General features: G+C 51.9%; 12 protein-coding genes across 12 annotated transcripts; 6 read left to right on the top strand and 6 right to left on the bottom strand.

The window, feature by feature from the left end:
* Positions 1 to 48: 48 nt before the first annotated feature.
* On the bottom strand, positions 49 to 1,473 carry MYCFIDRAFT_117557 (uncharacterized protein; the record flags this gene model as incomplete). The annotated part of the gene is made up of 1 exon (XM_007925775.1): positions 49 to 1,473. A coding segment is annotated over one exon (1,425 nt), but the record flags the coding sequence as incomplete, so codon positions are not given.
* A 1,352-nt stretch (positions 1,474 to 2,825) lies between these two features.
* Positions 2,826 to 4,631, bottom strand: MYCFIDRAFT_131815 (uncharacterized protein; the record flags this gene model as incomplete). The annotated part of the gene is made up of 1 exon (XM_007925774.1): positions 2,826 to 4,631. A coding segment is annotated over one exon (1,806 nt), but the record flags the coding sequence as incomplete, so codon positions are not given.
* Positions 4,632 to 4,825: 194 nt separating this feature from the next.
* Positions 4,826 to 6,305, top strand: MYCFIDRAFT_206956 (uncharacterized protein; the record flags this gene model as incomplete). Its single annotated transcript, XM_007925773.1, has 10 exons — positions 4,826 to 4,987; positions 5,027 to 5,106; positions 5,143 to 5,217; positions 5,242 to 5,267; positions 5,338 to 5,414; positions 5,466 to 5,473; positions 5,505 to 5,580; positions 5,604 to 5,622; positions 5,656 to 5,673; positions 5,733 to 6,305. 10 exons carry the CDS (start codon positions 4,826 to 4,828, stop codon positions 5,780 to 5,782), a joined length of 591 nt encoding a protein of 196 aa, XP_007923964.1. The 3' UTR covers positions 5,783 to 6,305.
* On the bottom strand, positions 5,604 to 7,279 carry MYCFIDRAFT_49456 (uncharacterized protein). Its single transcript, XM_007924351.1, has 3 exons — positions 7,175 to 7,279; positions 6,852 to 7,121; positions 5,604 to 6,778 (listed from the first exon to the last, which is right to left on the bottom strand). Exons 1-3 carry the CDS (start codon positions 7,202 to 7,204, stop codon positions 5,822 to 5,824), a joined length of 1,257 nt encoding a protein of 418 aa, XP_007922542.1. The 5' UTR covers positions 7,205 to 7,279; the 3' UTR covers positions 5,604 to 5,821.
* Positions 7,280 to 7,811: 532 nt separating this feature from the next.
* Positions 7,812 to 9,320, bottom strand: MYCFIDRAFT_186886 (uncharacterized protein; the record flags this gene model as incomplete). Its single annotated transcript, XM_007925772.1, has 1 exon — positions 7,812 to 9,320. The coding sequence occupies one exon, from the start codon at positions 9,318 to 9,320 to the stop codon at positions 7,812 to 7,814; it is 1,509 nt and encodes a 502-aa protein (XP_007923963.1).
* Positions 9,321 to 9,575: 255 nt separating this feature from the next.
* MYCFIDRAFT_97178 (uncharacterized protein) lies at positions 9,576 to 11,288 on the top strand (the record flags this gene model as incomplete). Its single annotated transcript, XM_007925771.1, has 1 exon — positions 9,576 to 11,288. A coding segment is annotated over one exon (1,713 nt), but the record flags the coding sequence as incomplete, so codon positions are not given.
* A 492-nt stretch (positions 11,289 to 11,780) lies between these two features.
* On the top strand, positions 11,781 to 12,737 carry MYCFIDRAFT_77366 (uncharacterized protein; the record flags this gene model as incomplete). Its single annotated transcript, XM_007924581.1, has 1 exon — positions 11,781 to 12,737. A coding segment is annotated over one exon (957 nt), but the record flags the coding sequence as incomplete, so codon positions are not given.
* Positions 12,738 to 13,657: 920 nt separating this feature from the next.
* On the top strand, positions 13,658 to 17,566 carry MYCFIDRAFT_202660 (uncharacterized protein; the record flags this gene model as incomplete). Its single annotated transcript, XM_007925770.1, has 5 exons — positions 13,658 to 14,318; positions 15,126 to 15,278; positions 15,329 to 15,402; positions 15,453 to 17,287; positions 17,509 to 17,566. Exons 1-5 carry the CDS (start codon positions 13,958 to 13,960, stop codon positions 17,564 to 17,566), a joined length of 2,481 nt encoding a protein of 826 aa, XP_007923961.1. The 5' UTR covers positions 13,658 to 13,957.
* A 432-nt stretch (positions 17,567 to 17,998) lies between these two features.
* MYCFIDRAFT_29878 (uncharacterized protein) lies at positions 17,999 to 18,946 on the top strand (the record flags this gene model as incomplete). The annotated part of the gene is made up of 1 exon (XM_007924168.1): positions 17,999 to 18,946. One exon carries the CDS (start codon positions 17,999 to 18,001, stop codon positions 18,944 to 18,946), a length of 948 nt encoding a protein of 315 aa, XP_007922359.1.
* A 510-nt stretch (positions 18,947 to 19,456) lies between these two features.
* MYCFIDRAFT_16394 (glycoside hydrolase family 16 protein) lies at positions 19,457 to 20,309 on the bottom strand (the record flags this gene model as incomplete). The annotated part of the gene is made up of 2 exons (XM_007924125.1): positions 19,457 to 19,861; positions 19,929 to 20,309. Coding segments are annotated over 2 exons (786 nt in total), but the record flags the coding sequence as incomplete, so codon positions are not given.
* Positions 20,310 to 20,822: 513 nt separating this feature from the next.
* On the top strand, positions 20,823 to 23,299 carry MYCFIDRAFT_151823 (glycoside hydrolase family 37 protein; the record flags this gene model as incomplete). Its single annotated transcript, XM_007925769.1, has 1 exon — positions 20,823 to 23,299. Exon 1 carries the CDS (start codon positions 21,302 to 21,304, stop codon positions 23,297 to 23,299), a length of 1,998 nt encoding a protein of 665 aa, XP_007923960.1. The 5' UTR covers positions 20,823 to 21,301.
* Positions 23,300 to 23,325: 26 nt separating this feature from the next.
* MYCFIDRAFT_172507 (uncharacterized protein) lies at positions 23,326 to 26,844 on the bottom strand (the record flags this gene model as incomplete). The annotated part of the gene is made up of 19 exons (XM_007925768.1): positions 23,326 to 23,393; positions 23,454 to 23,562; positions 23,619 to 23,641; positions 23,677 to 23,720; positions 23,752 to 24,127; positions 24,170 to 24,202; positions 24,255 to 24,446; positions 24,481 to 24,831; positions 24,858 to 24,996; positions 25,026 to 25,078; positions 25,105 to 25,146; positions 25,175 to 25,237; positions 25,282 to 25,293; positions 25,335 to 25,544; positions 25,571 to 25,811; positions 25,837 to 26,299; positions 26,334 to 26,415; positions 26,446 to 26,462; positions 26,489 to 26,844. The coding sequence occupies 19 exons, from the start codon at positions 26,842 to 26,844 to the stop codon at positions 23,326 to 23,328; spliced, it is 2,874 nt and encodes a 957-aa protein (XP_007923959.1).
* Between the last annotated feature and the right edge of the window lie 427 nt (positions 26,845 to 27,271).

Here is a 27,271-nt window from a genome sequence, read left to right as displayed (position 1 = left end):
ACAATCCCGAGGAGCTTCACTCCGCAACACAGCCTCGACACGCACAAACTGAACATCCGCAATCTCCACCACCGTCTCAAAACCTTTCCTCGGCACAGTCTCAATCTCAGAAATCGTTTCAATGCCTCCAGAGATTTTCCACGCCGCGACTTCCGTCGCTCCGTTCCAGCTGATGTAGACTCTCGTGCCTCGAGGTGCGGTCGAAGAGCCTATGTACTCTGCCCGAACGGCGGGCTTGGTCTTGGGACATCCGATCCATGCTTGCTTCCAGCCGCGATAGGAAAGTGTGCCTCGCGCGCCGGAGAAGAAGCCGCCACCTGGGCGTTTCGTTGCGTTGCCGAATTGGATAGTCGAGAGGATTTTGCCGTCTGCTGAGAACTCCTCCAAGACTGGGATCCAGCCGTGACCAGTGAAGTAATTCCCGTTCTCCATGCGCTGGAAATTTCCTTGCGCTGTAGGGAAAATTGGACCGGAGTGATTGAAATATTGAGCGAGGAGATTGACATGTTTCTTGTCGAGATCGATGTCCAGGATTTTGCCAGAAGCCGGGACGGTATTGTTGTCAAATGGGCAATTGTGGTTGTCGTGCATTCGTATCACCACGTTGCTGTCATTTGCCGACACGACTCTGATGTGGTGCTGGTATCGAAAGTCGGCGTCTTTGCCGAGCGTAAAGCCATTGCCGTGTATACCTTGGACACGCCATGAGACTTCGCCTGTCCTCGAGAGCGCGATTGCGCTGGCGAGGTATCGAGAGCTGAGGATGTAGCCGTCTCCGAGCGGTGCGACGGAGTTGATGTGAAAGTATCCCCACGCAGTGGCTTGGCTTTTGCCGTCTTGCTCGTCTGTTCCGAGAGGGTAGACGGAATCACTCAGAGGTAGAGTGTCTATGTGATCCAGACTCTTCCACGAAAAGAGAACATTGTTCGAGGCGATGTCGATCTCGTAGACTTGAGCCTCCACGACCCAGCCATCCACAGGACCACCGACAGAAGTCAGATCAGCTTCCGTGATGTTGTTTCCAAGCACAAGCATGGTGTTCTTCTCGGTAATATGCATCTCGTGCAAGTCGATATTGGAAGGATATCTGACACTCGCATTCATCTCCAGAAAGTTGCCGGGTAACGTGACATTCGCCACGGGCTCATAATGTTTATTGTAGAGCGTCACATAACCATGTCCACGTCCAATAGGTTCCTGAAAACTCGATCCATTCCAAGCCACGAGCACTTTTTCGCCTTTGTATTCTTGGGCCGCGAACCCGAATGCTTTGTAGTATTTCGGGCCATTCCAGATCACATCTCCAACCGAGTCTGCAACTATGGGCGCAACTTGGAATGCGGTGGCACCATTAGGGGCAAAGAAGAAGTAGCCGTCTGAACTGCTGTTGCCTGCGATCTCTAAGACTGGTGGTGTGAAATTGGCTGTTTTGAAGGTATGATATGGCCATGAAATGTTCTTGGAGGCATCGGCAGGTACGAGGTCACTGCGTACGATCTGTGGCACAGCCAAAAGCTGGACCAGGATTGAGAAGAGGAGAGGCATTGCGCTGTTCGCGCTCCTCCATTTTGTGTAGAATGAAACGAATCTGGTGTTGTCCTGCCTTCTCTGCCAAGACTGTGCTGCAGTCGCAGGCGCAACCTCGCCCAGCCCCTGCTCAATGAGCACACATGATCGTTCTTACGTCACCTTCAGCGCAATGCGCATGATGTTTGAAGTGATGTTGCGATAGTTATTGGATGTACTGTGTTACACGGAGGAAGGTGAGAGTAGGTGGATTGCTGGATCGTCGTTGGCCGCGAGGGTGACCTGATGGACTGGCGTTAATAGGAAAGAACACGACTTCTGGAGCCCGATTCAGTTTGTAATCATGACATTCCAGCGAACAAACGGGGGCCGCACTCGCTGGACATACTCAACTGCAGCTCCACCGTGGTCTAATATCCCGACAGGGAAATGTAACGCGAGATCAAATCACTATGCCGCAGCGAGCGGCAAAAAAGTAAGTCTTAGGCATAGGCTGCACTATTCAGAGTCTCTCCCGTACTGTATCACCCACGTAGTCGTCACATCGTACATCTCATTCACAATACTCAGACAGAAGTGCCATCTCATCCTCCGTCTTTCTCTTCTGGCGCATCATCGAATTGCTCGTGCTCGTCTTCGCTACTGAACTCATCCGACAGCTTACTCACGCCTGTCGGAACTTGTGTCAGAGGAGGTAGCACCGCAAGATGGTCCGAGTCTTCCAGACTGGTGCTACCGTCGTGGGACTTCGGAGGCTGTGGTGCGAGCTTCTGAGCCTCGTGTATATCGTTGATCTTCCTGGCATGGTCTTCCCATATATGTTGGTCCCAGAAGAGATACGAGCGGCCACCTTCCAGATGGAGCGGATTCTCCTCTGCCTGTCTCTTGCCCGAGCGCGAAAAATTTGGTGAGTTGGGATCTTGTACGCCATTTGCGTTCTCTTCAGACTTTCTGATTGGCGATGGAGACCGAACCATTACGTCTGCAGCCAGAGGATGAGCAGAGCGTACACTACCAGGCTTGTTGCTCCCGCCGCGGATTTCCAAGGAGTTTCGCGGCGACATGCTACGGCTGGACGCTTTGGTTGAACTTCGTGATGGTCCGTCACTGATACTAGGTGTGCTAGCAATGCCTTGCCTCCAGCTGAGGATCCGATCGCTAGGACCCACAGTGGACGTCGACTTCGGAGGCTCGCGCAGGCTACCAATACTATTCTTGGTTGCCAGAGAGCCGACGCGACCAGATTTACTTCCTCTCTTAGAGAAAAGCGAAGCTCGATCTGCGTCGTCTTTCAGTCGCTTCGACCATGCGCAGTCTTGGCGAAAGACCTTGATCTTGCCGGCGAAGTCTGCCGTGACAATGATGTTGCCCTCTTTGTGAGACGCTCGAGACATGAAAGCGGGAGACTCTCTTGGCTGGCTATAGAGCGATGGCGTTTGCTGTATGCTGCCGGCGCGACTTTGCGATCGTGAAGCCGAAGTCGTACTTTCAGCCTTCTCGGCTTGGCTGAGTAATGTGACTGGCGGCGGGTTGCAGAGGTCGTAGATTGGATCTTCGGACCTGCTAAGATGCTGTCGTGTTTTCGCTGGTGCTATGCATACGGCAGTCGTGATGGTGTTATGAGCCTCGAACATTTCCACTGGAGTTCTGTCTCTTCTCTCGCCTGGGCTTTGGTGCAAAGACCAGATATACGCTTTCCGATCTTCGCTGCCACAGGCAACATATCGTCCATCATCGCTCAGCATTGCTCGTATTTGGCTGCAGTTATTTTCATTGCCCTTGAACTTCAATTCTAGGCTCTTGTCGCGAAAATTGTACAATCTAATCCTTGAGTCGTTCGAAGTGATCAGTATTTTGAGCTCCCCAGTGGGGGCGTTGAACGCTTGGATGCCAGTGATCTTGCTGCCTTTTGCGTTCTGGCCTCTCGTGGATCGCACGTGGATCTGCGTTTGATACTTCAAGCCTTCCGTTTCAAAGAACATGCATAGTCCGGTCAGACAGCCTGCCATTGCATACTTGCCGTCCGGAGTAAATGCCACAGCTGTGATCATGTCCGGGACCTGTGCTGCAAAGGCTACGCTCTTGTCTGGTATGCTCCACAGCCGTAATTTAGAGTCCAGCGAGCCGGCCAAAAAGAAGCGATCGTCTTTCGGGTGAAACGATATCGAAGGAACGAAGTCGTTATGCTTGAATGTGCAAAGGCATTCGTTCCTGCTCACATGCCATAGTCGCACGGTCTTGTCCATAGAAGACGATAAGAGAAAGTTGTTCTTGCTCCAGCTCAAGTCTAGAATCGTCGACGTGTGCCCTTCGTACTCACGCACGGGCTTGCATTGGAACACTGGCGCACTCAAATGTCCAGAATCTGCACCCATGCCATTCGAATCGCTGTCACTTGACTCCTGGCGCTCATGTCTCTGTCGATCTTCCGGACAGCTCAACACTTGCCAGACGCGAACGATCATATCAGCACCAGCCGTCGCGAGGTACTTGCCATCGCGGCTGAACTCAATGGCCCATATCGTGCTGCCATCGTCGGCAGTCGCTGAACTCTTCCTGCGTAGCTTGTTTGTACTATTCCGCCGCGCCATGATATCCGGACGTTTACCACATGAAAGCTCCTGAGCAAGAAACACCCGGTCGAAGTCCTGAGGTTTCTTATACTTCGACCTGACCTTGATGTATGCGGGCGGAGGAGCATGTCTAGGGTTGTAGCCGATGCCTTCATTGTCCATGCTCTGCTTGAAGACCTCTGCATCGTTGCCCTCAGGCCTGCCGTCGCTTGTAGAAGAATCATCGTCGACAGGGTCGTCCCCGGTCTCGCGCTGCTTCTTCCCGCCCATGAGTCTGCTCAAGAAGGACACAGCCTTCACACCCTTCTTGAGATCCCGCCTGGCATCTCCTCCGATACTGCTGTCATTCGTGTTTGCTCTTGTGGGCGGCTCAAAGGTCGGCGGCGCACTCTTCTCATCCGCAGAGGAGCGATCATCTTTGTGCGCATGGCCTTCAGAGGTACGCGGTCGAGGCGAGTCACGGGGTGTGTTCAGGTGGAGCGGCGTGTTAGTGCGATTCAGGATGTGCTTTTGTAGCGACGCAGTCAGCATCGCTTAGCGAAGAATACGCAACAAACACGCAATACATAATACATAGCGAGCTCATACCTGTGATAAAGGATCGATTGCGGAAGGTGGGTGCTCCGACTGCTGTTTGCTGCCGTTCGCATCTTCCCGCGACAGCTGATTATTGCTCTGCGCGGCTTGCGCATTGCTTGAGATCGTTCTTATCAGTCGCCCTGGTGATGGCCAATTTGGCGAGCCCTCCGGCCGAGCTGTTGGGGAGCACAATCAGCATCGAGCTCCGCATTCCCTCGTCTTATCTCCTACCTCTGCCAGGTGCGATACGTCTATTCAGTTCTCCAAATGTATTGTCCTTGATCGGGGATTGTGCGGGAGAGGCGCTTGTGATCGCAATAGCAGGCAGGTCTGCCATGTTGTCGTAGGCCTATCAATCATCCAACTGCCTGCATTATACCCAATCATCGCCGCATTATCTCCAAGCCAGTCCCAACACGAAAAGAAAGTAAGAAAATAGTCCTCGAGGGACACAGCCAGAGAGCGATCGGCTTCGGAGAATGGTGGAGTTAGCAAAAGCTGTCACGTCGGGCTTGATCAAGATGGCTGTATGGCTGTAGTGATGGTCGGCCGTTCTTGGTAGCTGGCTGGACGCAATCTTAATTGATCGTGAATCTGTCTAAGTCGTACCCCAACAATCGCGATAGTCGGATATGCCTTGCGGCGGATTGAATGCGAGCTCCGCCGCAGGCCCCGGGCAACGTCAACGTCATACGGACGCCTCAGCCGGCTGAGGCTCACGCGCCGAAACGCGATGTGCCATGCTTCTAGAACTAGCAGCCACGCGATGCGATGCGTCTAATGTAGGTATCCGCGTGCAGCCGAAGAACACCATCAAGAAAAAAGATCATGTGGGAAAGGAAGAGAGATCACTCCGAAGAGAATTGGGATGAGATCTGCCAAGACTCTTCTCATCGGAGACGTTTGAGATTCCGTACCGAGTAGCTGGAAGGGCAGGGTTCTTGTGCAGATACGTCTTGATTTAAAATGTTTCGAGCAGTCACTTATCCAGAGCGTCTATTAACGCTGTCACTGTAGTGCCTCTGTAGCTTTCCATGTAAAATGAGAAGTGAGCAAAGGTATCATCCATCCATCAAAACGCCGCTTCCCATGCTCGTCCGTGAGTTGTGTCCAGAAACGCCAGCCGCAAATGCATAAATTATTTAGAAGTCTTCGTCGAAGGCAAAATCACCCTTCATTACGGGTGCAGCGACACCCTCCTCAGCCTCCTTCTTGGCCTGTTGCTTCTTGATGCCCTCCATGACACCAGCTTTCTGGTAGTCACCAACGCGCTTCTCGAAAAAGTTGGTCTTGCCGCCAAGAGAAATGTTCTCCATGAAGTCGAATGGGTTGGTGGCGTTGTAAAACTTCTGGTTGCCGAGTGCCAACAACAGACGATCCGCGACAAACTCAATGTACTGGCACATGAGCTTAGCATTCATGCCGAGGAGCATGACCGGGAGCGCATCGGTGAGGAATTCCTGCTCAATCGCGACAGCTTCGACGATGATGCTCTGCACGAGTGATGCGTCTGGCTTGTTCTTGAGGTGGGAGAAGAGCAGGCATGCGAAGTCTGTGTGCATGCCCTCGTCTCGCGAGATCAACTCATTCGAGAATGTGAGACCGGCCATGAGACCACGCTTCTTCAACCAGAAGATGGACGCGAATGATCCAGAGAAGAAGATACCCTCGACAGCTGCAAAGGCGATCAATCGGCACGCAAATGTCGAGTTCTTGTCAGAGATCCATCGCAATGCCCAGTCAGCCTTCTTACGGATACATGGGATGTTGTCGATGGCGTTGAACAGATATGATCGCTGCTTGGGTTCGCTGATGTAGGTGTCGATAAGCAGGGAGTATGTTTCCGAGTGGATGTTCTCCATCATGATCTGGAATCCATAAAAGCATCGTGCTTCGGGTATTTGTACTTCAGAGCTAAAGCGCTCCACCAGGTTCTCGTTAACGATGCCATCAGATGCGGCGAAGAAAGCAAGAACATGTGAGATGAAGTATCGCTCATCATCGTTCAATCTCTTGTTCCAATCGTGAAGATCCTTGGACAGATCAATCTCCTCAGCTGTCCAGAAGGATGCTTCGGCCTTCTTGTACATCTGCCATATCTGCAGCCCCTCGTTAGCGTGCTTCTCTTTGCACTTTACGCGCCTGGACGCGTGTCGCGACAGCTTCTCATACCTCGTGATACTTGATTGGAAACAGCACGAATCTCTGTGGGTTCTCCTGCAATATCGGTTCGATGGCCTCCTCTTCCTTGATAGTTGAGGCTACTGATGTAGCTGCAACAGACTTTTCTGGCTCGTCAGGCAGGTCTGGTATGCCCTTGATTGGAACAGCGACTTCATCGGACTCGTATTTCGACTGTATGCGGTTCTCCTTGTCGGCTTCTGAGAAGGTGACCTTCTTCACTGGTGATTCCATCTTGAGGCTCTCGAGAGCAGAAGCTGCCTGGAGAAGAGTTAGAGACAGTCAGGGTCGTGGCGAGGACGTCATGGACGAACCTTCTTAGATGGCGTAGTTTGCACGCTCATTGTGGTGTTGTATATGTATGCTGAGTGTGATGACGTTGAAGAAGGACAATGGGCGTGGCGAGCAAGATGCTGTCGATGTAGCGTGTTGGTAGACAAAGAGCAAGACGAGGTACTTAAGCAGAAAGCGCGACACGCGAGTGGGCAGGCGCGCTGGTCAATGCATTTTTGTTTGCCAAGCTTTCACGCGTCTCTACGCGATTTCGAGAGGCTGGGATACTGAAACTCGCGACCTCGGCCTACGCCATTACGAAAAATGTCTAGAATCATTCGATTCTGATGTCAGTTGCCATCGCGATCTCGCAGACGTTCCACCGTGCGTGTGGAAGCTTGCCGTGGTGCCTAATGTGCGGATACCTGCAGTGTGCAGCCTTGAGCATACACATTCAATGGAGCCAACTCATCTCATCAATATGCACGACGTCTTGATCTGTCTGCATCGCATAGCTTTATGGAAGGCATACCGGAATTCCAGGCAACAACGGCTCAAAAGCAGCGCAATGTGCAATGCATCCTATTATATTGGTATTCCTGCTGAGCGACGAGCTCAGGCTACATACGCCGCCAAGTTGCTGCATACCGCCAGATTGACCAGAGCTTATGGGTATCATTACATGTCCATCATGGTATCGTCTCCTCCATCGCCCGTTTCCTGTTCTCTAACCTCCCCTCTACCTCTGCCTTCGAGCAGCTCCCTTCGAACCTCCGGTCCAATCTGCTTGTGTCCTCGCACCAGCAAGAGATCAAGCAGTGCCTCTCGCTGGTCCTCGGTAATCTCGTTCTTGTATCGCTGAGCAAATGCTAGAAGTGACTGATGCCAAAGGACGGGGAGTTTGGGATCTGCTGCACCTTTCTTTCCAGGGAAAGCGTGGCCATTGCCATCCATATTTACATCGTCACTTCCATCCTGCATAGCGCGGAATCGCAGGAAATGGAAGACCAGTGCATCCACAACTCGGAACGGCAAAGCGTACTTCTTTTCAAGAAGTGTTCGAATGAAGATGTTACAAGCTCCGGCAGACTCGGCATCATGCATCATCTGCTCAGCAGCAATTTCGCACAACCTGTAAAGCGCTGTAGCAGAATGTAGGACTGGAATCGACACTCGGGCAAGTACCGAGCTGATGATCTGAGCTTCTCGCAGTGAGCATGTACCGGATCCAACGAGCGGAAACAGAAGGCCTCTGAAAAATGCGGCTGGCTTGTACAGTGCTTTCTTCAAAGCCTTGTAGAGATGCACATTGAGTTTTCGCGTCTCACGAATGTCCTCCCGGACACAGGGAAGCAGGACGTCGGAGCAGAAAGCCTGTGCGACAGCCGGTCGAGAAGATGTGAAAATCTTGGTTGCTTCGTAGACCGCATTCGGCGTCCAGCTATCGGGTCTCGTAATAGAGATGAGCACATCCCATTGTGGAAGAGTCGGTAGAATCTTGAAAGGCTTCGGTAGTTTGCCACTCTTGTATCGTGACAATAGCAGACCAACTTGTGTGTATACCTCCACAACTTTCGCTGGCAGCTCCACAGCGTCCTCAGGATCGCCTCCGCCTTGTATCTGTGGCAAGCCGTCTAGCTCTCCTCTTTGCTGGGCTTCGTGTGCTTGGATCTTCTCCAGAATTAGATCTGCAAGGTTCGTTCCCGGTCCTTGTGCTTCTTCATCATCTTCACCACTCTTTGGATTCAGTAAAGTTGAGGGATCGAATTCCGGATTGAATTTGTTGAACATCTCGAGGTCGTTCGGGTCCACCTCGATCTCTTCTACTTCCTCTTCTTCTGATCCCCATGCTTCCTCGTCATCGTACTCGCCAACCTCCGCCCCACTTTCTTCATCCTCATCATCTATGGGAAATCTGCTCTCGAATGCGAATGCTGTGTTTTGTGCGGTGGCCGGTCGTTTTGATTGCTGCTCTGCCTCTTCTTCTGCCGCAAGGTCTTGACCCAGATCCAAGATCCTCCGCGATGCCTTGCTGTCTACATATCCTCCTTTGTCATTCTCATTAATGGACTTTCGCTTCTTTCCTGCTTTCTGCTTGAGTGGGGCGGTCGGGGAATATTCTTCGCTGAGGGGATTATGGCGGCGGTCCTGGCGGGAAACTGTATTTAATCTGGCTGCTTTAGGCATCTTCGAGGGTATGCGCTTTGAAGGCTGTTGCCTGTGCTTAGGTCGAAAAGCAGAAGTAATTCGCAGGGCCACAACTTTTCGATGAAGCTAAATTTTGGGCAGGGTCCTGTTCGGATCTCGGCAGCGGCACCACCACACGCAACCTTGCAGCTGGCAAGCAAGCATGACAGGGTCTTGGAAGTTTGTAGCGCGTTATCGCGAGTTGAAGGAAGCCGAAAGCACTCACCAACATCTGTTTACAATAATCTTTCCGCCATGGCCGACTCAGCACCGCAGTCGCATGGTGCGACACCTCTTCAGGCAGTCATGGACCAAGAGCATGCACCCAGCATATCCTCGCCTCTCAACCCTTCCACCATCTCACGGCAGGCATCACGAACGCCAGCTCCCATCCAGCGAGAACAACGAGAGAAGAAAGAGTCGCTCAAGATGCGTGAGAGCAAGCAAGGGAATGAGAAGGCCACATCTTCGAATAGCACTTTGGGCAAGCGGAAAGCCAGTGCTGTGCAGACATATCCATCACCGCAACGGTTCAATGTCCCTCCACCCAAGGCGCAAGATTTCGAAGAGCCCAAAGACGATGTCATGATGGCGCATGAGCCATTCCCTCTTACTATGCCCAACTCTGAACGACAGCTCTACAAGCCGATTGATCTTGCGGAGAATAAGAGAGGATACCGCTATTCGCGCGCCATCGCAGATCCACACTTTCCACACAAACAGCTATATCGATCAACCTCACCACCACCACATTATGCACGACTCAGTTTTGAAGATGCTGACAAGTGGATGCACTTCACCACAAATGCTTTGATCACGACTAATGAGAAGGGTTGGCGCATGGTTAGGTCAAATGTGTGCGCAAGGGAAGGCTCGTTGTATTATGAAATCAAGATTCACAGAGGTGTGCCGCCGGAAGGGCCAGACCCGACGGTCAATGGACCACAGCCACATGTTCGGTTTGGATGGGCGAGGAGAGAAGCACCACTAGATGCTCCAGTTGGTTTTGATGGGTACAGCTATGGCATTACTGACATCCGATTCGAAACCATGCACCGCAGCAGACCCGGGAAATTTTTCAACGCCAAGAAATCAAAATCAAAAGCCGTCAAGGCAGTACCAACGACGATCACACTAGCTCCAGAAGACCAGAACGTCAAAGAAGGCGACGTGATTGGTGTCGAAATCCAGCTTCCCTCCTTGACATTACACCGCAAAGTCGTCGAAGGGGTGTACAATCCCGCTGTGGACTCTGGTGACGGCTTTGACCAGAGCCATCACCAAGATGCAGACACTCAGCCACCAGATGTCATTCGCGATCGTATTCCAGTCTCGTACAAGGGCAACAGCTACTTCGAAGTATTGGATCATGTTGCGTCGAAACCAATGGAGATCTATGCCGATAGAACGACAAATCTCAACCATTTACCCACGAATGGACCAAGCTCCAATAAAGAGAGCATCAAAACTGCGCCTGGCCCGCACAACGAATATCCTTCGTTGAGAACACTACCGCACAGCGCCATCAGGGTTTACAAAAATGGCAAGCTGATTGGCACTGCTTTCGAGAACCTGCTCGCATTCTTGCCTCCTGCTTCTGCACCAAGCAAGACGATGGGTGCCCGAGAAGGGTTTGATGATGGACTAGTGGGATATTTCCCGGCCGTGTCGTGTTTCTGGGGTGGCATAGCTGAAGTCAACTTTGGTGACGGCGCTCAAGGATTCTGGTGCCCTCCAGCTCATTTACAGAACACCAAGAATGCTTCGCGGCGCGCAGGGCAAGGGTCCGATATCGAAATGCCGGATGCGGGAGTCGATGCAAGTGGTCAGAAAGCGGGTTGGAACTCGGGACGGCAATTGAGAGGAGTTGGCGAGCGATACAAGGAGCAGATTGCGGAGGATGTGGTATGGGATGTGATTGATGAGGTGGACTTTTTCATTCAGGACGGTGCATTCGAGAGTAGTGGAGTAGGAGGTGAGGGTGTCAGTCGGAATGGCAGTCGACTGAAAGATGAAGACTAGTGATCTTGCAAATTTGCACCAAGCAGACCTGCATGCGGTCACACGAAGGTCCTCGTCCGCCTCGCAGCAATTCCAGAACCTTGACCACACACTCTCTCTCACTCCCACGTTACACACTTGATGGCCATTAAAATTGCTGAAGACATCCTTGAGCGGGCTATGAGAGCGAGGATGTAGTCATGACGATCACTCTGAAGTGAGGACTTGGGCCTCACTTTCACATGAATCGCTCCTTCCGAACGCTTCCAACGCCGCGGGGCCGCGCCAACGGCCGCTGCAGACTGTTTATAAACATCACCTCTCGATCAACTCAAGCTGTACTGAACACGCGAGCTCGTCAGCACCGCCATGGAAGACGAATACGCTCAGCGCTTTGCCGCTGCTGCTGGTAAGTGATCGATTCCTACTCAGCACTTTGGACCCTAACCATTACCAGACTCATTGCCGGTGCCACCTCACCTGCGCAAACGCGCGATCAAGCCTGACACGGAGACGAGCCCAACAGTTGCTCAAACTACACCAGGCGCTCCTTCCCCCGAGAAGACCACGACCGAGCGCGCGATCACTATGGGTGATCATTTCCTCTCCAACCCGAATAACAATTCTGCGGGTTCCACTAGCGCAACACCTGCCTCGTCATTCACGACATATAATCAAGACTTCCTGAAACAGGTCGGTGTGAAATGTGCCAACAAGCTTCCTCCAGCAAGCGCTATTCAAGCAATGTTTCTCTATGAGATGCAACGCCAGACTGAGGCTGAAAAGCTCTTCCACGCTCAGATGTTCGAGCTCGCCAAGGCAGAGGACCATACCCATGCGCAGGACCGCCGCATCGCTGAACTTGAGACTCGCATGGCTCAGCTGGAGCGGAGGATGGCTGCTCGCGACGTGGACGAGCGTATCGCGACCTCAAATGTCCGCCTCAATGCACACCAAGAGAAGCTTAACGCCTGCTCTGGTCGCTTGGGTTGGGCTGAGCAGAAGCTCGCTACGGTCGATCAGCTGCTGGCTGACTTGAAGAAGAGCCAAGAGGATGCTGCTGCGGCTGCTGTGGCTGCTGCCTCTACTCCAGCAATCACAGTGTCTAACACCTACAACGAAGATGTGGCGACTATGAAGGAGGAGGTCAATATCCTGTTCGACGATCGTGACGGAATCATCAGCATGATCAAGGAGGTCAAGGAGAATGTCGCGCGCCTCGACAGCAACATCAAGCAGCTCACCATTCAGCGTAGCTCTACAAACAGCTCACCAGCCAGCACGCATCGCATACCTATCAAGAACCAGAACGGCGAATTGATCGAGCTGAGTGTTCCCAAGGGAAGCTCTTTCGGCATCAAGGAGAATCGCGGTCCTGTTCAGAGCTTCCAGCCTGGTAAGCCGTGGGGCGTCTAGGAAGCGGGTAGAATAAGTTGCTCACCTAGGATGTGTATACTCGAAGGAAGTTTTAGAAGATAGGGTGGGCCCACAGAAGTTGCCACTGTTCTGAGGTGTTATGCCTGGTGAGAAATGTACCAAAGTGAAGTTCTAGCAATACCAACTTGCTTTAACATACGTCGATCTCCTTACCTATAAGACCACTTTCGACATTCGTTCGATGTTTGTTTTAGTCTACCACGTGCTGAGCTTTCTCGAGGTGAGGTTTCGTCAAGCTCTCGTGACATTAACCGGGTTTCGATGTCAGCAAGCGTCAGTACCTGACATTCTGAGCTGGGGTGTTTCATGCAGCTCGGGGCATTTCTTGCTTCCTCCGATAGACGCGTCTGCCATTGTCACGTGTTGATGATACATTACAGTACATGACCCAGGAGGTGGGAAGTTTGTGCTCACGCGCAATTATCCGTGGAACAGGGACAGATGAAGTGTACTTGACACACGCCCTGCATCCCGGGACAATTTCACGCGGAGAATCTTGTCTGGCGGAGTGAGGGGGCTGTCATGACCAGCAGATGGAGGACGTGATGGACGCATATCAAAGGGAACAGGCATATCGATGTGAGTGGTTTGGTGGATGTTTATAGCAGATGCGGCGGAGTTGGCAGTGGAGAGAAATACGTAAGGCTTGGACGATGTGAAACCTGGTGCTCCGTCCGGCGCCCGGGCGCTAGACTCGAGTGAGTGATGAAACGACAAGGGGTCATCGCTAGCTCGGGCAGGCCAGGCCAGTATGTCTCTGGAATTATTGTGAAGACGACGTGGTTGAGGGCACGCGCATGGCGCACGCTCATTCACCTAACTTATCATACCAAGAGTCACAGGCTGCTAGAAACTGAAGCTGCGGACGCGCAATCGCAACTGCAAAAGTGCCTCGATCGACGCCCAGACGCAGAGTGCCAGACCGTTGCAATTGGAATCTCCAGGCCAGCCACATCACGAAAGGCACCTGCGATCCTCGATCCGCCTGCAGTCAGAGTCTCAGTCTCTCAGACTTCGCGCGCGAGACCGACAGACCCTTCTAATTCCTCACGCGCATCAGGTTCCATATCAAACACCTCCGAATCACGACAGACGGCCACCTCCCTGCCATGCTGCCGACAACGCTCATTTCCACGTAAAGCCTGCTTCGACAGCGTGACACCAGCAGGAAGCCTATCGCTCGCTGTTCCACCGCCAGCATGACTCGACCCAACATTCTGCGCGCTGACACCCTCGACCTGCAAGACCAAGACAGCCCCTCCGCCCAAGAACACACCAAGCACCCGCAGTCCAACTCCAACGCGCCCCACGTCCAGGAGAAGCTGCACCACGTTTTGGAGGAACGTCATTCCGAGGAACAAGCACTCGCAGACGCCTGGCAGATCACCTCCACCCTGGCTGAAGACGCAATCACTACGAATCCCGCGCAGGGAAATGGCACGACGCAGGAAAACGCGACGAATGGAGGCTCGCACGAAGGGGAGGAAGATGCGGAGGGAGGAGAGGACGGTGACGATGACATGACCGACAGGATATCCAGCTCGCCGAGCATCGACGATGGTGGGTACTATCAGTCTTCTTGCCCTCCCACCATGCTGTTGCGCAACAAGATTTGGCCCGACCGCTCGTCCAGCTTGTCGCCCGAAGCATCAACCCCAACTCCAACTCGCGAATCTTTCAACCAGATCGCAGCAGACACCACTCCGGACTCGTCTCCATTTTCTACCACGCCTCAGCACATGCCGTTGCGTTTGAAATTGGTAGAGAGGAATTGCTCTCCGTTGCTCTTGCAGCAGGCTGCCATTTCTTCTCCCTTTGACGAGCCGCCGAGGTGTTCTCCTTACAAGCTCGCTCGCAGGAGTGGCATTAACATTACAGCGTCGAATCATCATCAAATGGGTAGGTATGGCCAGATCACTGGATCGGCGCTGGAAAACGATACAGGAATATCAGGAGGAGACGAAGGGCCGCCTGCAATCAATGCCTACCAGACCGCGCACACAGCCGAACACGAATTGCAGCAGGAGGAGCCAGGCCGCAGTCCTATCTCGAGCCCATTCCGACAACATTTCTTCATGCGAACACTCGGAGATCTGCAACACAAGTCTCTCGAGGAATCGCCAAGTCTGTCCAGTATCGACAGCGTCGACTTGGAGTCCGTTCTTCTCCCTGTTGACGATCCACTTTTGGGCACGCCCCTCTCGCCGGATGGATCCACTGCTTCCTGGGAAAGCATTCCAGACTCTCTGCTGGACTCCCGCGGGTCTCAGGACGACCTCGGAGACGATGATGAACATGACGCTTTCTTTGATCTTGATGATCGTTTTATTGACACCGGTTGGGGTGGTGAGTGCTTACAAGATGCAGAAGATATTGATTTCGAATTTGTCTACGCACTGCACACATTTGTGGCCACGGTCGAAGGTCAGGCCAATGCCACAAAAGGCGACACAATGGTATTGCTAGATGACAGCAATAGCTATTGGTGGCTGGTCAGAGTTGTCAAAGATAGCAGTATTGGTATGTGAATGTATCTTGAACTTGCAAAGAGACATATCTGATGTGCTTAGGATACCTTCCCGCCGAGCACATCGAAACGCCTACAGAACGACTTGCGCGGTTGAACAAGCACCGGAATATTGACGTGTGTTTGCTGACTCGTGATTATCATGCATCTGCTAACAAGAAGATCAGCTTTCCGCTACAATGCTTAGTGACAATTCTGAGAAGTCGAGAAATCCGCTAAAGAAGGCCATGCGCCGACGCAACGCAAAGACAGTTCAATTCGCTGCACCGACTTATGTTGAGGCTTCTGATTATGACTACTCCACTGAAGACGAAGAGCAGATGATCGAGCCGTATGGCGACGAGAAGACGACTGAAGATGGCAAACAGGAAGAGTTGCAAGGGGAGCCTGAAGAAGCGAAGAAGGCCGAGCCAGTACATCCAGAAGCCGAACGAAGATCAAGCACTGGCTCTAATCGTGCCTCGTTCGATCGTGAACAGGCGGCTACCGCCGCTCAGGCACTGACAGATGCTGGACTGACCGGCGATGGACCCAAGCTTGCTGACAAGACTGGTGAGTATGGATATGATGTTGATGCGATCAGCCCACCAACCGTCTCGGTAGAAGCTGCACCACTCAAGTCGAAGCGAACTCGGAACACAGACTCCTTCCTCAAGGATGAGAGCATCGAGACCAGAAAAATCACCCTCACGCCTGGTCTCCTTCGCGAAGAAAATGCATCCACCAAATCGCCTTCTTCCGATAGCACGCGAAGTAACAGTCTCGATGTCATCACCAAGACCTTATCTCCTGCAGAACCGCAGCCTCCTCCGTTGTCGAAGAAGGAAGCCAAGAAGAAGGAGAAGGAAGATAAGCCCAAGAAGGAGAAGGAAGAGAAGCCCAAGAAGGGTGGTATGCTGAGCGGCCTCTTCAAGAGCAAGAAGAAGGACAAGAAGTCTAAGGAGGAATCTAGCGAGGCCGACTCGGAGAAAGCTTCTACAGAGTTGCAGAGAGAATCGCCGAGGGCGTCACCGCTGCTTAGCGGCACCAACTCACCTATTGACAAGAGCGCTATCAGTGCTCCAATGGCTCTGAAGAACGATAGACAGCAGGCTGCCCCCGAAGAAACGAGTCGCGACTCATCGAAGGAGTCGAGCGAAGGCTTTGTTGCAGAGCTCGAAGGTTCGGCTGTCGCACACGAGATGGACACTCCAGACCAGGAGGATAGCGAAGCACAACACAAGATTGACGCTCAGATGGCACAGCAGACGCAACAGGCACAGCAAGAGAAGGGCGGTCTAAGCGCCATCACTAATATGCTCAAGCCTGCAGACAAGGAGAGCAAGCCCCAAAAAGCGAAACGTTCTAAAGAGCGCGTGCCGATGGACGATTTCGACACACCACCGGACGCTAAGGACGACCCAATGGACGAGGCTGACTCATCACAAGAACGTGGTGGACGTCTGTCTGAGAGTCCGGTGGAAATCTCGACCGATACGTTTATGCATGGTACTGAGTCGATTCACATCCCTATGCCTGGTGCGCTACCTGAGGAGACGGACGATGATGACGAGGAGCCCGAAAGTCTTACAAGTTCGCCGAGCATCATCGAGCATCCCGCGGAACCGATCGAAGAGGAGGTTGAGCTTGTCGAAGACAACGACCCAACACCAACGGCACGCTCTCCACAGCCATTTTCGCAAGAACAGTCCAAGCCTGTGTCCGTGCAATCAAGACGTGGTCTTTCTACTGATAGCAGTACCACCTCATCTTCTTCATCAGCACGACCTTCGCCTAGGCCTTCACCCACAGTGTCTCAGCAAGCCTGGAGCGACGACTGTCTCAAAGCTTGGCTGGAGGACGGTAGCGAAGTGCGCGATATGCTCGTCATGATTCATGACAAGAGCGGCATCAAAGCTGCGCCTGCTGACCATCCTCTCATGGCAGACTTGTTCGTCGAGCAGCGGAAAGGCGTTCAAAACATGATGGGTCAGCTGGACGGCCTCCTTGGGTCTTATTTGAAGCGGAAGGGCGTTTCATTCTAGGCTATCATCAGCTTCGCATTTGTCTTGATAGCAGCATTGCAGGCATTGCTATTTGTTTCTTATGTTAGCGACGACACATTCCGGCGCGGACAAGTTGCTGGATCATGATGGGCAAGAATTGGAAGGAGTGATTATGGAACGGATACCATTTTGTTTGTCTTTGTCAGACGCACTCTATCATGTACATATCAGGACACAGCACAGCGGTATGTGGTATCCGCGAAGAGTTCGAACCGGAATCCGACAAGGACGGATAATGTTGCTGGGAGAGGGCGACGCAGCGGACAGTCGCTCAAATTAAAACCGATTGAGAGAGATTGAGAGCCCGTGTTTCTGCATCATCATGCTTCTGGTACTGTATCGCAGCGCGTGGGACCCGAAGGATCATTGCCTGAAGCTGTGTGTTGGCAGCAACTTGGTTACCATATCCAGCATAGCGTCAGCGTGCTGATTGTCCCGTCTACTGACTATACCAGGCTAGATCATGTGCGAGCTCCTTCGCACACCGCATGTATATGGACAGCATTGCGAACTGATTGGCACAGTCGACATGCAAACATGCGGAGATATCACGTCCTCCGAATCGATCACTATCTGCTCCAAGGATAAAAATACTCAGTTCATCGCAAACCAATCTCAATCAACAGCATCAACTCAACTATCGATTCCACGACACAACAAACATCAAAATGTCAGGCCCCTCATCTTCTTCGGCAGACGACTTCATCCTCTCCCTCCCTCCCTGGTCCGGCAGCAGATTCACCTACCCGCACATCAACCACTCCGTCCCACCCTCTCTCGATCCTTCAAAGAACCTTCTCCCACAACCTTTCACTGCAATCGTCACAGGCGCTTCCCGAGGCATTGGCGCAGCAACAGCAAAATGTTTAGCTCGAGCAGGAGCCACAGGCCTAATAATCACCGCTCGCAAACTTGAATCTCTTTCCAAAACCAAAGAAGAACTGGAAGAAATTTCCAAAGAAATAAAAGTAGTAGCGATAGCAGCTGATAACGCACAAGAAACTTCCGCGATAGAAATTAAAGAACTGGTCGAGAAGGAGTTTGACGGGAAACTAGATCTCCTCATCAACAACGCAGGAATCGTAAGCACCAACGAAACGGCTTTCAAACCTCTCCACGAAATGGATTCTTCACAATTCGAAATTCCTATCACGACAAACCTTTTCGGAAGATTTTATATGATCAAACATCTCCTCCCTTGCTTGCTATCCTCTCCCCGTCCCACGAAATCCATCATCAACATCTCCTCCGTAGGCGGCAACATCTCTGGTCCCCTCGCCTTCTCCCTCTCAGCGCTCGCTACAAACCGTCTATCCCAACGCGTCGCGGAGAGTTATGGAAAGGATGGGGTTTTTTGTGTGGCGGTTCATCCTGGTGCTGTGCTTCCCAAGGACGAGGATATTCCTCCTGGGTTTCCTGAGAGTGTGAAGGAGTGGAGTCAGGATGAGCCGGGGCTTTGTGGGAGTTTTATTGTTGATTTGGTGAGGAGGGAGTGGGAGGAGAGGGAATGGTTGAATGGGAGGTATTTGGATGTCACGTGGGATATGGAGGAACTTTATAAGAAGAAAGAGGAGGTGGTGGAGGGGGATAAGTTGAGGGTTAAGTTGGTTGTTTGAAAGTTTCGTAGGAGAGGAAGGGCTTTTTGGATTCATTCATTTTTTGAAGATATATATTTTTTTTTTCGCTCACGACCATCGCCCTCCTCTTCCCCAACCCTCACCCCTGTTTCCAAAGCGACCCCAACCCCAACCCCAGCCTGACCATTGCCAATCCTTAGCAAGACTTGCTGTTGTGCAAGTGGTTGACGCTTTTGGCTTTGAAGTCGTCGTAACTTTATTTGTGCTCGTTGTCGCAGCCTTAGATATAGAAGTCGATGTTGGCTTCTTAGTGCTGATCGCGGTAGGAGTTGGGAGAAGCGTGCCCGACTTTGTCGCTATGGTCGGCTTCGAGGTGGTAGGAGGGTTGCTTGTCGATGGCTTGACGGACGAGCTTGAGATTCGGCTCGTCGTAGAAGAACTGGCTTTCGATGTAAGGCTCGACGATCCTGTCAGAGTCGCATTGCCTCCAGCTGCAATGGGCGTGATCGTGGCATTCGTGCCATTACCGACTGGCTGTTCTTCCTGCAACAGCTGAATGCTCTGCCATTTCCCACTCTGGTTTGTCCAGTTGTATGCAGCAGCAGGATACATATTCTGAATCGAAACTTTCCTCACATACATGGTGTACGGACCTCCTGTCACATCTGTCGTTCCTCCAGCCCAACTCTTGGTTCCAGAATTCTGGCCTGGGTCTCCGCCTGCCCAGATCCCAAGCTGGAATTTAGAAGGTGTCTGAGGATACTGGTAGTTGCCCTTGTCTCCAGAAGACGAGGCGTAGGTATATGTCCGAAGAAGCTTGCCGTCAAGCAACCAATTCAGCCGCTCTGGAGTCCAGTCGACAGAGTATGTGTGGAATGTTTCTTGAGGATTTGAAACGTCAAAATACTGTCCTCGATCATAGTTACCCGTGAGACCTTTGCCGAAATAGTTGTTCTGGCCTTTTCCGGCAGCCCATTCAGCTTTTCCTGTAATGTCTCATTAGCGTCGACCAGCAAAGGACATTGCTCGACTCACCAAAGTTATTGCCCGAGAATTCGAAATCGATCTCATCGAAATCATCACTCATGAGCACTGCACTGGATATCATTCCTGTGCCATTTGCGATCCTAAGCTCGACATCTACACGTCCGAATAGGATGAAGAAGTTGGTCCACAGCTGCGGTGCATCGTATCTTTTGTTGTACGTGAATTCGGCACCTAGCTCGCCAAAATTGATCGTAGCATAGTTGGAAATGGTCCAGTCGTCTGGTATGTCTGTCTGCTGCGTGAAGTCAATAGTATAGCTGGACTGAGCTAGACCAGGATTCGGTGCACAGGACCCAGTGGCGTTCTTGATGGGATTGCAAGGCCAAAATTGGCCATCCGCGCGTTGGGCGACAGCTGTGCCGGTCAGCTGGAGTGTGATAACCGCAATACTTCTTAGCATGAAGTTGTTCGGCATTGCGGCTTATGACTGTCGGTCTTCCATGCTGTGGAATGCTATGCCGCATAGTTGGCAATATGATGCTACTAACAAAGGACTCTCTGGCAGATGCTCTGCCTCTGGTTTCGGAAGGAGGATACAAAGACCACAATGCAGGATTGATCGTCGTGGTGCGTGAATGAAGCAAGAAATGCTTCTCTACTTCCAACTTCCGTGACATTTTAGGCGGCTCGATCGATACAGCGGACATTGTAACACCAGGAACGAAGAGGCCATCTACCACTGCATTCTCCTAGGCCCATTTCGCGCGGCAAGACATCGTGTGAAGCGTACATGCAGGTGGTGAAAGGAACTTGAAGTGTTGAGCCTCAGGCAAGCGCCAAGCCCATGCTCTGCCACTCGCTCCGCGTTGCGTTTGCGTTTCTCGAAGGTTCTCGGCTGTTACTCCATCAACAACACCACCTCGCCTCGCCGACTCACGATGTCTCTGCAGAGCATGCTTAGCACGTGCACATGGCGTCCCTGCATGGCACCACGATCCAGGCCACTGCTTCGAGGCCAATGCTCGCCAAGGAACCAGAAGAGGAGAAGAGGGCATTGGCAATGACGCCGACACGTCAAGCCAAGTCTGTTCGCGAGCGACTGTACCATAAAACGTAGAAACAGAAGCAATATGATGTCGGCGGCAATCGGCGGAGCAGCAGAAATCCTGCCCTCGCATGGACAGTGAGCGATCATGAGACTTTGAAGGCATATATAGCCTCAAGTCGTCGCCCGGGAGATGCAACGTACAGAGCCCAGCGCTGTACAGCTGAGAAAGTTCTCGGTACTTCAGCCCGGCCGGAAAGCGAGGTTCAGGGAACGCAGCGAGATTGTCAGTCTGCAGGGGTGAGCATCGATTGCTTCACTTTTCCTCCTCTTGGTATCCAGCGCAGAGGTAGTGTCTCACGATGATAGCATTTGGAATACTGATCACAGCACTCGTGCCGTTTGCTTTAGCACTCTACCGGAACGGCTCGGTGACAGCACCGTGCGAATCACCTTTGTATTGTCGTGGCGAGATATTGAAGCAGATTCAGCTTGCTGGGGCATTCGAGGACAGCAAGACGTATGTTGACCTACCGACGATTCGACCATTGAACGAAGTTCTCGAAGCATTCGAAAATCTCAAAAAACCACTTTCGAACAACACCGAGCTGCAGCAATTTCTAAGCACCTACTTCGGAAAAGCCGGCAGCGAGCTTAAGGAGCTGGATCCAAATTCGTTTCAGACTAATCCAACTTTTCTTGAGAATGTCAACGATACCAATATCCGAAGCTTCATAAGCCAAGTCATAGACATCTGGCCTAACCTGACACGCTCTTACGCAGGCGGTGGGAATTGCTCAGAATGTGTAAGCTCTTTCATACCTCTCAACCGCACGTTTGTGGTTGCAGGTGGACGCTTTCGAGAGCCCTACTATTGGGATAGCTACTGGATTCTGCAAGGTCTGCTTCGCACAAGGGGCTCATTTACTGAGATCGCGCGGAATATCATCGAAAACTTCCTGGATCTGATTGACGAATTCGGGTTCGTCCCCAATGGAGCTAGGCAGTATTATCTGAACCGGTCACAGCCTCCAGTTTTGACTGAGATGGTAAAGGCATACGTCGGCTACACCAAGAGCACATCGATATTGGAACGCGCGCTCCCAATATTGGAGAAGGAGTATGCCTTTTGGACGACCAATCGCAGCGTTGATGTAGAAGTCAATGGGACCTCATATCGACTGAGCCATTACGCTGTTGAAAACAATCAACCTCGGCCAGAGAGCTATGTTGAAGATTACCACACTGCCACGAACCAGTCCTACTTTGCCGCGTCCGGTATCATTTATCCGGCCACGCCACTGAACTCTTCTCAGCTCGATGTACTGTACAGCGACTTGGCTTCTGGCGCCGAGAGTGGATGGGACTACTCTTCTCGATGGATCGCCAATGTCAACGATGCTATCCAAGGTATTTATTTTCCTCTTCGTAGCCTGAACACTATCAACATCGTCCCGGTCGATCTCAACAGTATTTTGTACGCCAATGAGATTGCCATAGCAGAGTTTCACAACATGACCGGCAACGCTACTGCCGCGGCCTCCTGGGCAGAACGTGCCGCAGTCCGATCTGCTGCCATGGCCGCAGTTCTCTGGAGCGAAGAGCACTGGAGCTACTTCGACTACAATCTCACCTCCCAAGCACTCAACATGTATATACCTGTTGATGCCGACGCGAATGCCACGGAGACCCGCGATGCCCCAAAGGGCATGCAAGTCTTTGAACACATCGCACAGTTCTATCCGTTCTGGACCGGTGCTGCTCCAGACTACCTCAAGAATAATCCTTCAGCAATCTTGCGAGCCTTTGCGCCTATAGAAAGGCAGCTCGAGCGTTTCCGCGGAGCGCCTCCAGCTACAAATCTCAAGACCGGCCAACAGTGGGATGAACCCAACGTCTGGCCTCCGCATGTGTACATCCTCATCGCCGGTCTCCTCAATACTCCTGCAACTTTCGGACCCGATGACCCTTCGTACATGCGCAGTCAGTCGCTGGCTCTCGAAATTGCTCAACGATACCTTGATAGCACATTCTGTACTTGGAGAACTTCAGGCGGCGCAACACCCGACTTGCCTAAACTTAGTACAGTGCATCCTGAAGAAGATTTTGGTGGTGCGATCTTTGAGAAGTACAATTCTACTGATATCTTGACTTATGGTGGTGGTGGGGAGTATGATGTACAGCTGGGCTTTGGGTGGAGTAATGGTGTGCTGATTTGGATTGGAGACTTGTTTGGGCGGGAACTAAAATTACCTGAGTGTGAGAGGCAGTTGGAAGGTGGATTGGATTCGAATGCAATGAGGAGCAAGAGTGACGAGTTGAGGAAGAGAGATGCGGGATGGAGGATGGCTGGACATTAGGCATGAGCTCTATATAAGCCGAACGATCATACAATACATCGCTGTAGAAGCTCATCGACAGGATCCTGCTCAAGTGCCATGTCCTCGTCAATCTCTTATTGTTCAGCATCTTAGTCGTATGGAGAGCTCTACTTTCATTTGATGATGGGAACACGAGTGGTAGCAACACGTACATTCATTACGGTGCTACTTACAGAACTTTCGCAACAATGACAATAGATGCCGAGCTGGCGACGGCAAGGATCGAAAGGAGACACGAAGGCCTGGCAATTCGAAACGGATAGCAAGGAAATGATTACAAAGGAAAGAAAAAGCGAACGACGATGATGTATGCTGTGGTGCCTTGGCAGAATCAGCAAACAAATGGTTTCCATCACGAAACTCAACTTTGGTAGCAACATCGATGCCGAAGCAAAGAATGCTAGTGTGACTTGATTAAGGTCAAGGATGACAGCAAAGTAGATGCAGAAGCTGTCAACACGCATTCTGTGCTCTGGAGCCGGCTGGTCTGCTCTGGAAATGGCTGCAAGTTGTCGATGGGAGTGAAGATCTTACCATTGAAGAGACTCGGATTATTACATGGATCAGGGTGCTGATAGTTGAGGCCTTGCAGACTGTCGAGCCTGCGGAGCTGGCGTTGCACGACGACGTCGATGTTCAACAACTGCCGACGAACGCACTTGGCATGGCCATTCTCAAGATTTGGGCGAAGACATTCTCTGCCAACAATATGTGGCCGATCATTGAGCTTGTCGCCAACAGTCTGGCGAGCTTGGCTGATATAGGAATGCTGAGCTCTCATGCGTCTTTGCAAAGCTGAAATGCTGGCTGCAATTCTGAGACTGTGGAGTTATGGAAGCAGAGGTGAACGGTTATGAGAGAAATTTTGATTCATTTGTTCTGCTGAGTGTCAACGTTTCTGGCCCAAAATATCGTCGTTATCATGATTACGCACGTATTATAATGCGGACTACATTTTGAGTAAGCTCAACAAGCTCGCTCGTGTAGGCATCTCGCTGCTTGCGGTTCTCAATGCGCTCCTGGCGCTTTTCGCGTGTCTCGGCCTTGCGGCGCTTGATTTCAGCATACAAAGCAGTGATGTCGACTTCGTCTTGTTTGATCGCCGCCTCAAGCTCTGTGTGGCGGTCTTCGATCTGTCAATAGCTGCTGTCAGTGAAGACTTTCATGGCTAGAGGCTAACATGAAACCTACCGCAGGAACGTCAACATTCCTTAATTGCTCCAATGAGCAGGCCAGACAGGCGTGTCGGGTATCCAATGCAGCTGGGCGAAAGTCATGCCCGCACTTCAGGCGCTTCGGTGGCGCCACCTGCTTGGTTTCTTCACTCGGTCTCGTATCTTCGGCTTCGACCTCAGTCGATGTGGCATTCATGGTCGGTGTCGTGATCTCGGTCGGGAGTATGGGCGTCTCGGGGTTGTCTTCTAGTAGTCGGTCGTCATGTATTTCTTCGCGGTGGGTGGTCGTTGGTGGGTAATCATGTTCGTTGCTGAGGCGTACGCCGCCCTCGTCGTCTGAATTGCAGGCCATGTTGTTGCACAGATCTCGGAAGTGTGTGTGTGTGTGTGGGTGGGTGATGTTTGGGTGGAAGGGCGAGAGAGCGACTCAATAGTCACGAAATTTAGTGTCCCCGTTAGCCGAATTTTCGCATCAAACGTCCAAGCGTTAGGCTGGTCACACTTGACGGCAAGAGCTCATGACAGTGCACGATTTTCAATACATATTTGCGCGAAGAGATGAATGCATTAAGACTACTTACAGCTAAATGGATATGCAAGATGCCGAACGCAGGCAAAATGCTATGTCAGAGGTGGGCCAAAAGCAGTGCTCTGGGCAAGGCATGGCGACTACGGTGACTATCGGTGCCATTCTCCGGCGCCGTGTTTGCATGCTTCGAAGGTGACAGTGACCTAGGCCAAGCTGTCGCTCCGATTAGCATGTTTAGCAAATAGCAGGAAGATGACAGTGATCAAGATCTCATGACGAGAAACAAGTCAGGCTGTTAGGTTCTCTGGACTAAATGCTGGGTGAACACCGGCTCTAGCTGGAGGGAATACATCGAATCCGACCAGTTCGGCGTTCTGACAATACAGCTTCGAGAGAGCGCTCTTGCTCTGGTGTCGAGAAAATCGAGGTTGGATCCGCGGCGTTCCGGCAGAGCGACGTCGGTCCAGATCGTGAGTGAGTTCATTGCAGAGGCTCACCGAAGCTGGGTGGCTGGAATGCTCTCGCCAAGGGCTTCCAGTAACTCACGCCAAGCGTCTTCTTCGTCATCAAGTTCTCGCTGCTGCTGCGCGCGTTGTTCGAAAGCGGCCTGCAGTTGCAAAAGTTTGGGTTCTAGCAATGATATGTTCAATTGGAGCTTTTCAAGTTCGAGTTGGTTTAACTGGTTGAGCGTCTCAGTGGTTTTCTTTTCGTTTTCGATATATGCGGCTTCGTCGAGCGCATCGGCAATACGCTTAGGGCTCGAGTCAGCAAGCCGTTTGCAACTTCTCTCAGTATTGTCAACTTACAGTCACGGTTTCCAGCTGTGCGTTATAAAATTCTTCCGTCTTCTTCATGTTGAGTGGTACTTGTCGCATTAGCATACCACCTCTCTCGGAGTTGCGGTACTTCGACCAGGCAACGGGGTCTTGTTCATTATCCGCAGATGTGACTGATAGCCCAGCTTGTGCGTGGTTAAAGCCGCCGTATGTTGAGTATCCATTGCAAATCTGGGTGCCAACGCACTCCCCAATCGCTGCCTGCTCTCCATCCATGATGTCAAATAATATGAATTGGTGAAGCTTGAAACCTCTTCCACTCCATAGGTGTCTCAACACGAGAACGGAGAGTCTCATGATCAGTGGTGAGCTGTCTTGTAGGTTTGCATGCTTGGGTAGTCGCTCGTATCCTCGAATGGACCAGCCGATTTCGAACTTCGGTATGATGTGATCGCAGCCTTCGTCTTCTGCTGCCTGCATCAAGTCAGTCGCCAAAACTCTTTCGAAGCCAACAGTCGTAACGTCTTCCAAACAACACTCGAATGGATGGTGTGATCAGAGTCGTTGACGGGTAGACGAAGGTAGGCTTTATCAGGGGGTGCTTACCTTGAGAATCTTTCGGTTTTCAGATACAAACTCGTTCACGTGCTTTTGAACATCGGCTGCGTCGACAAGCGCGAAAAATGACAAATTTCGGGCTGTTTTGGGCATGTAAATCGCGTCGACACCTGTTCTTACGCTTCGACCGTCTCGGTAGAATTTGTGCTGCTGATCTTCGGTGATGCCACCAGCGACCTCCATAGCATCGAGGAATTCGGCGAATTCGGCTCTGGTGAGACCACATCCTTGTCTGTCTGCGAGACAGTTGACATAGATTACTGGGTCGATGGGGTTTCCTGGTTGTGTATTCGATCCATCTCGCAGGTCTTGGCCGAAGCCCTGCTCGTGGAGCGCTCGCTGTGGCAGCGTCATGTCAATCACGCTTCGGAGCGTTTCTCGCAGTCTCTGTGCCAGCAGGAATACTGCATGCGGTCGCCATGACATCTCTGGTCGGATGGCGGAGTTCTTGTAGTCGATCGATTTCGTAGCCTGCACAAAAAGTCAGCAGATGGCCTTCAAGAACACGAGTCCTTGCGCATGACAACGGATTTGAGGCCGAATGCTCAGATGCGACGCAGAGTTGGAGATGCTTCACCACTCTCTCGGACAGGACTTACTTCAAGTTCAGCCACGATGTCAAGAAGGCTAAGGTAGTCGTAGTTTTCCAGGCATTCGAGCATTCGCTTCTGATTCTCTGATATGTATGCGGGTCGGATTTCGCGAGGGCGGTGATCGCTCGTTCTCATGTCAAGGCGAGCGCGATCCATTTTGTGCGTGGAACGTTGGAGAGTGTGGGTGTGGGTGTGGGTGAGGGTGTTCTCTCAGCACGACGACGCGACGATCGGCGGGAAGTCGCGCTAGCCAACGTTCC

Source organism: Pseudocercospora fijiensis (assembly GCF_000340215.1).
Source record: "Pseudocercospora fijiensis CIRAD86 unplaced genomic scaffold MYCFIscaffold_2, whole genome shotgun sequence".
Classification (NCBI taxonomy): Eukaryota; Fungi; Ascomycota; class Dothideomycetes; order Mycosphaerellales; family Mycosphaerellaceae; genus Pseudocercospora; species Pseudocercospora fijiensis.
The sequence above is the reverse complement of the archived record's forward strand: the minus strand, read 5'-3'. Positions and strand labels throughout refer to the sequence as shown.

Bases quoted from the DNA above. Each gene is read 5' to 3' on its own strand.
- MYCFIDRAFT_49456 (XM_007924351.1), bottom strand. From the start codon at position 7,204: ATGAGCGTGCAAACTACGCCATCTAAGAAG. The intron at 7,122-7,174 runs GTTCGTCCATGA...ACTCTTCTCCAG, and splicing joins AAACTACGCCATCTAAGAAG to GCAGCTTCTGCTCTCGAGAG. The intron at 6,779-6,851 runs GTATGAGAAGCT...GAGGGGCTGCAG, and splicing joins TTCCAATCAAGTATCACGAG to ATATGGCAGATGTACAAGAA.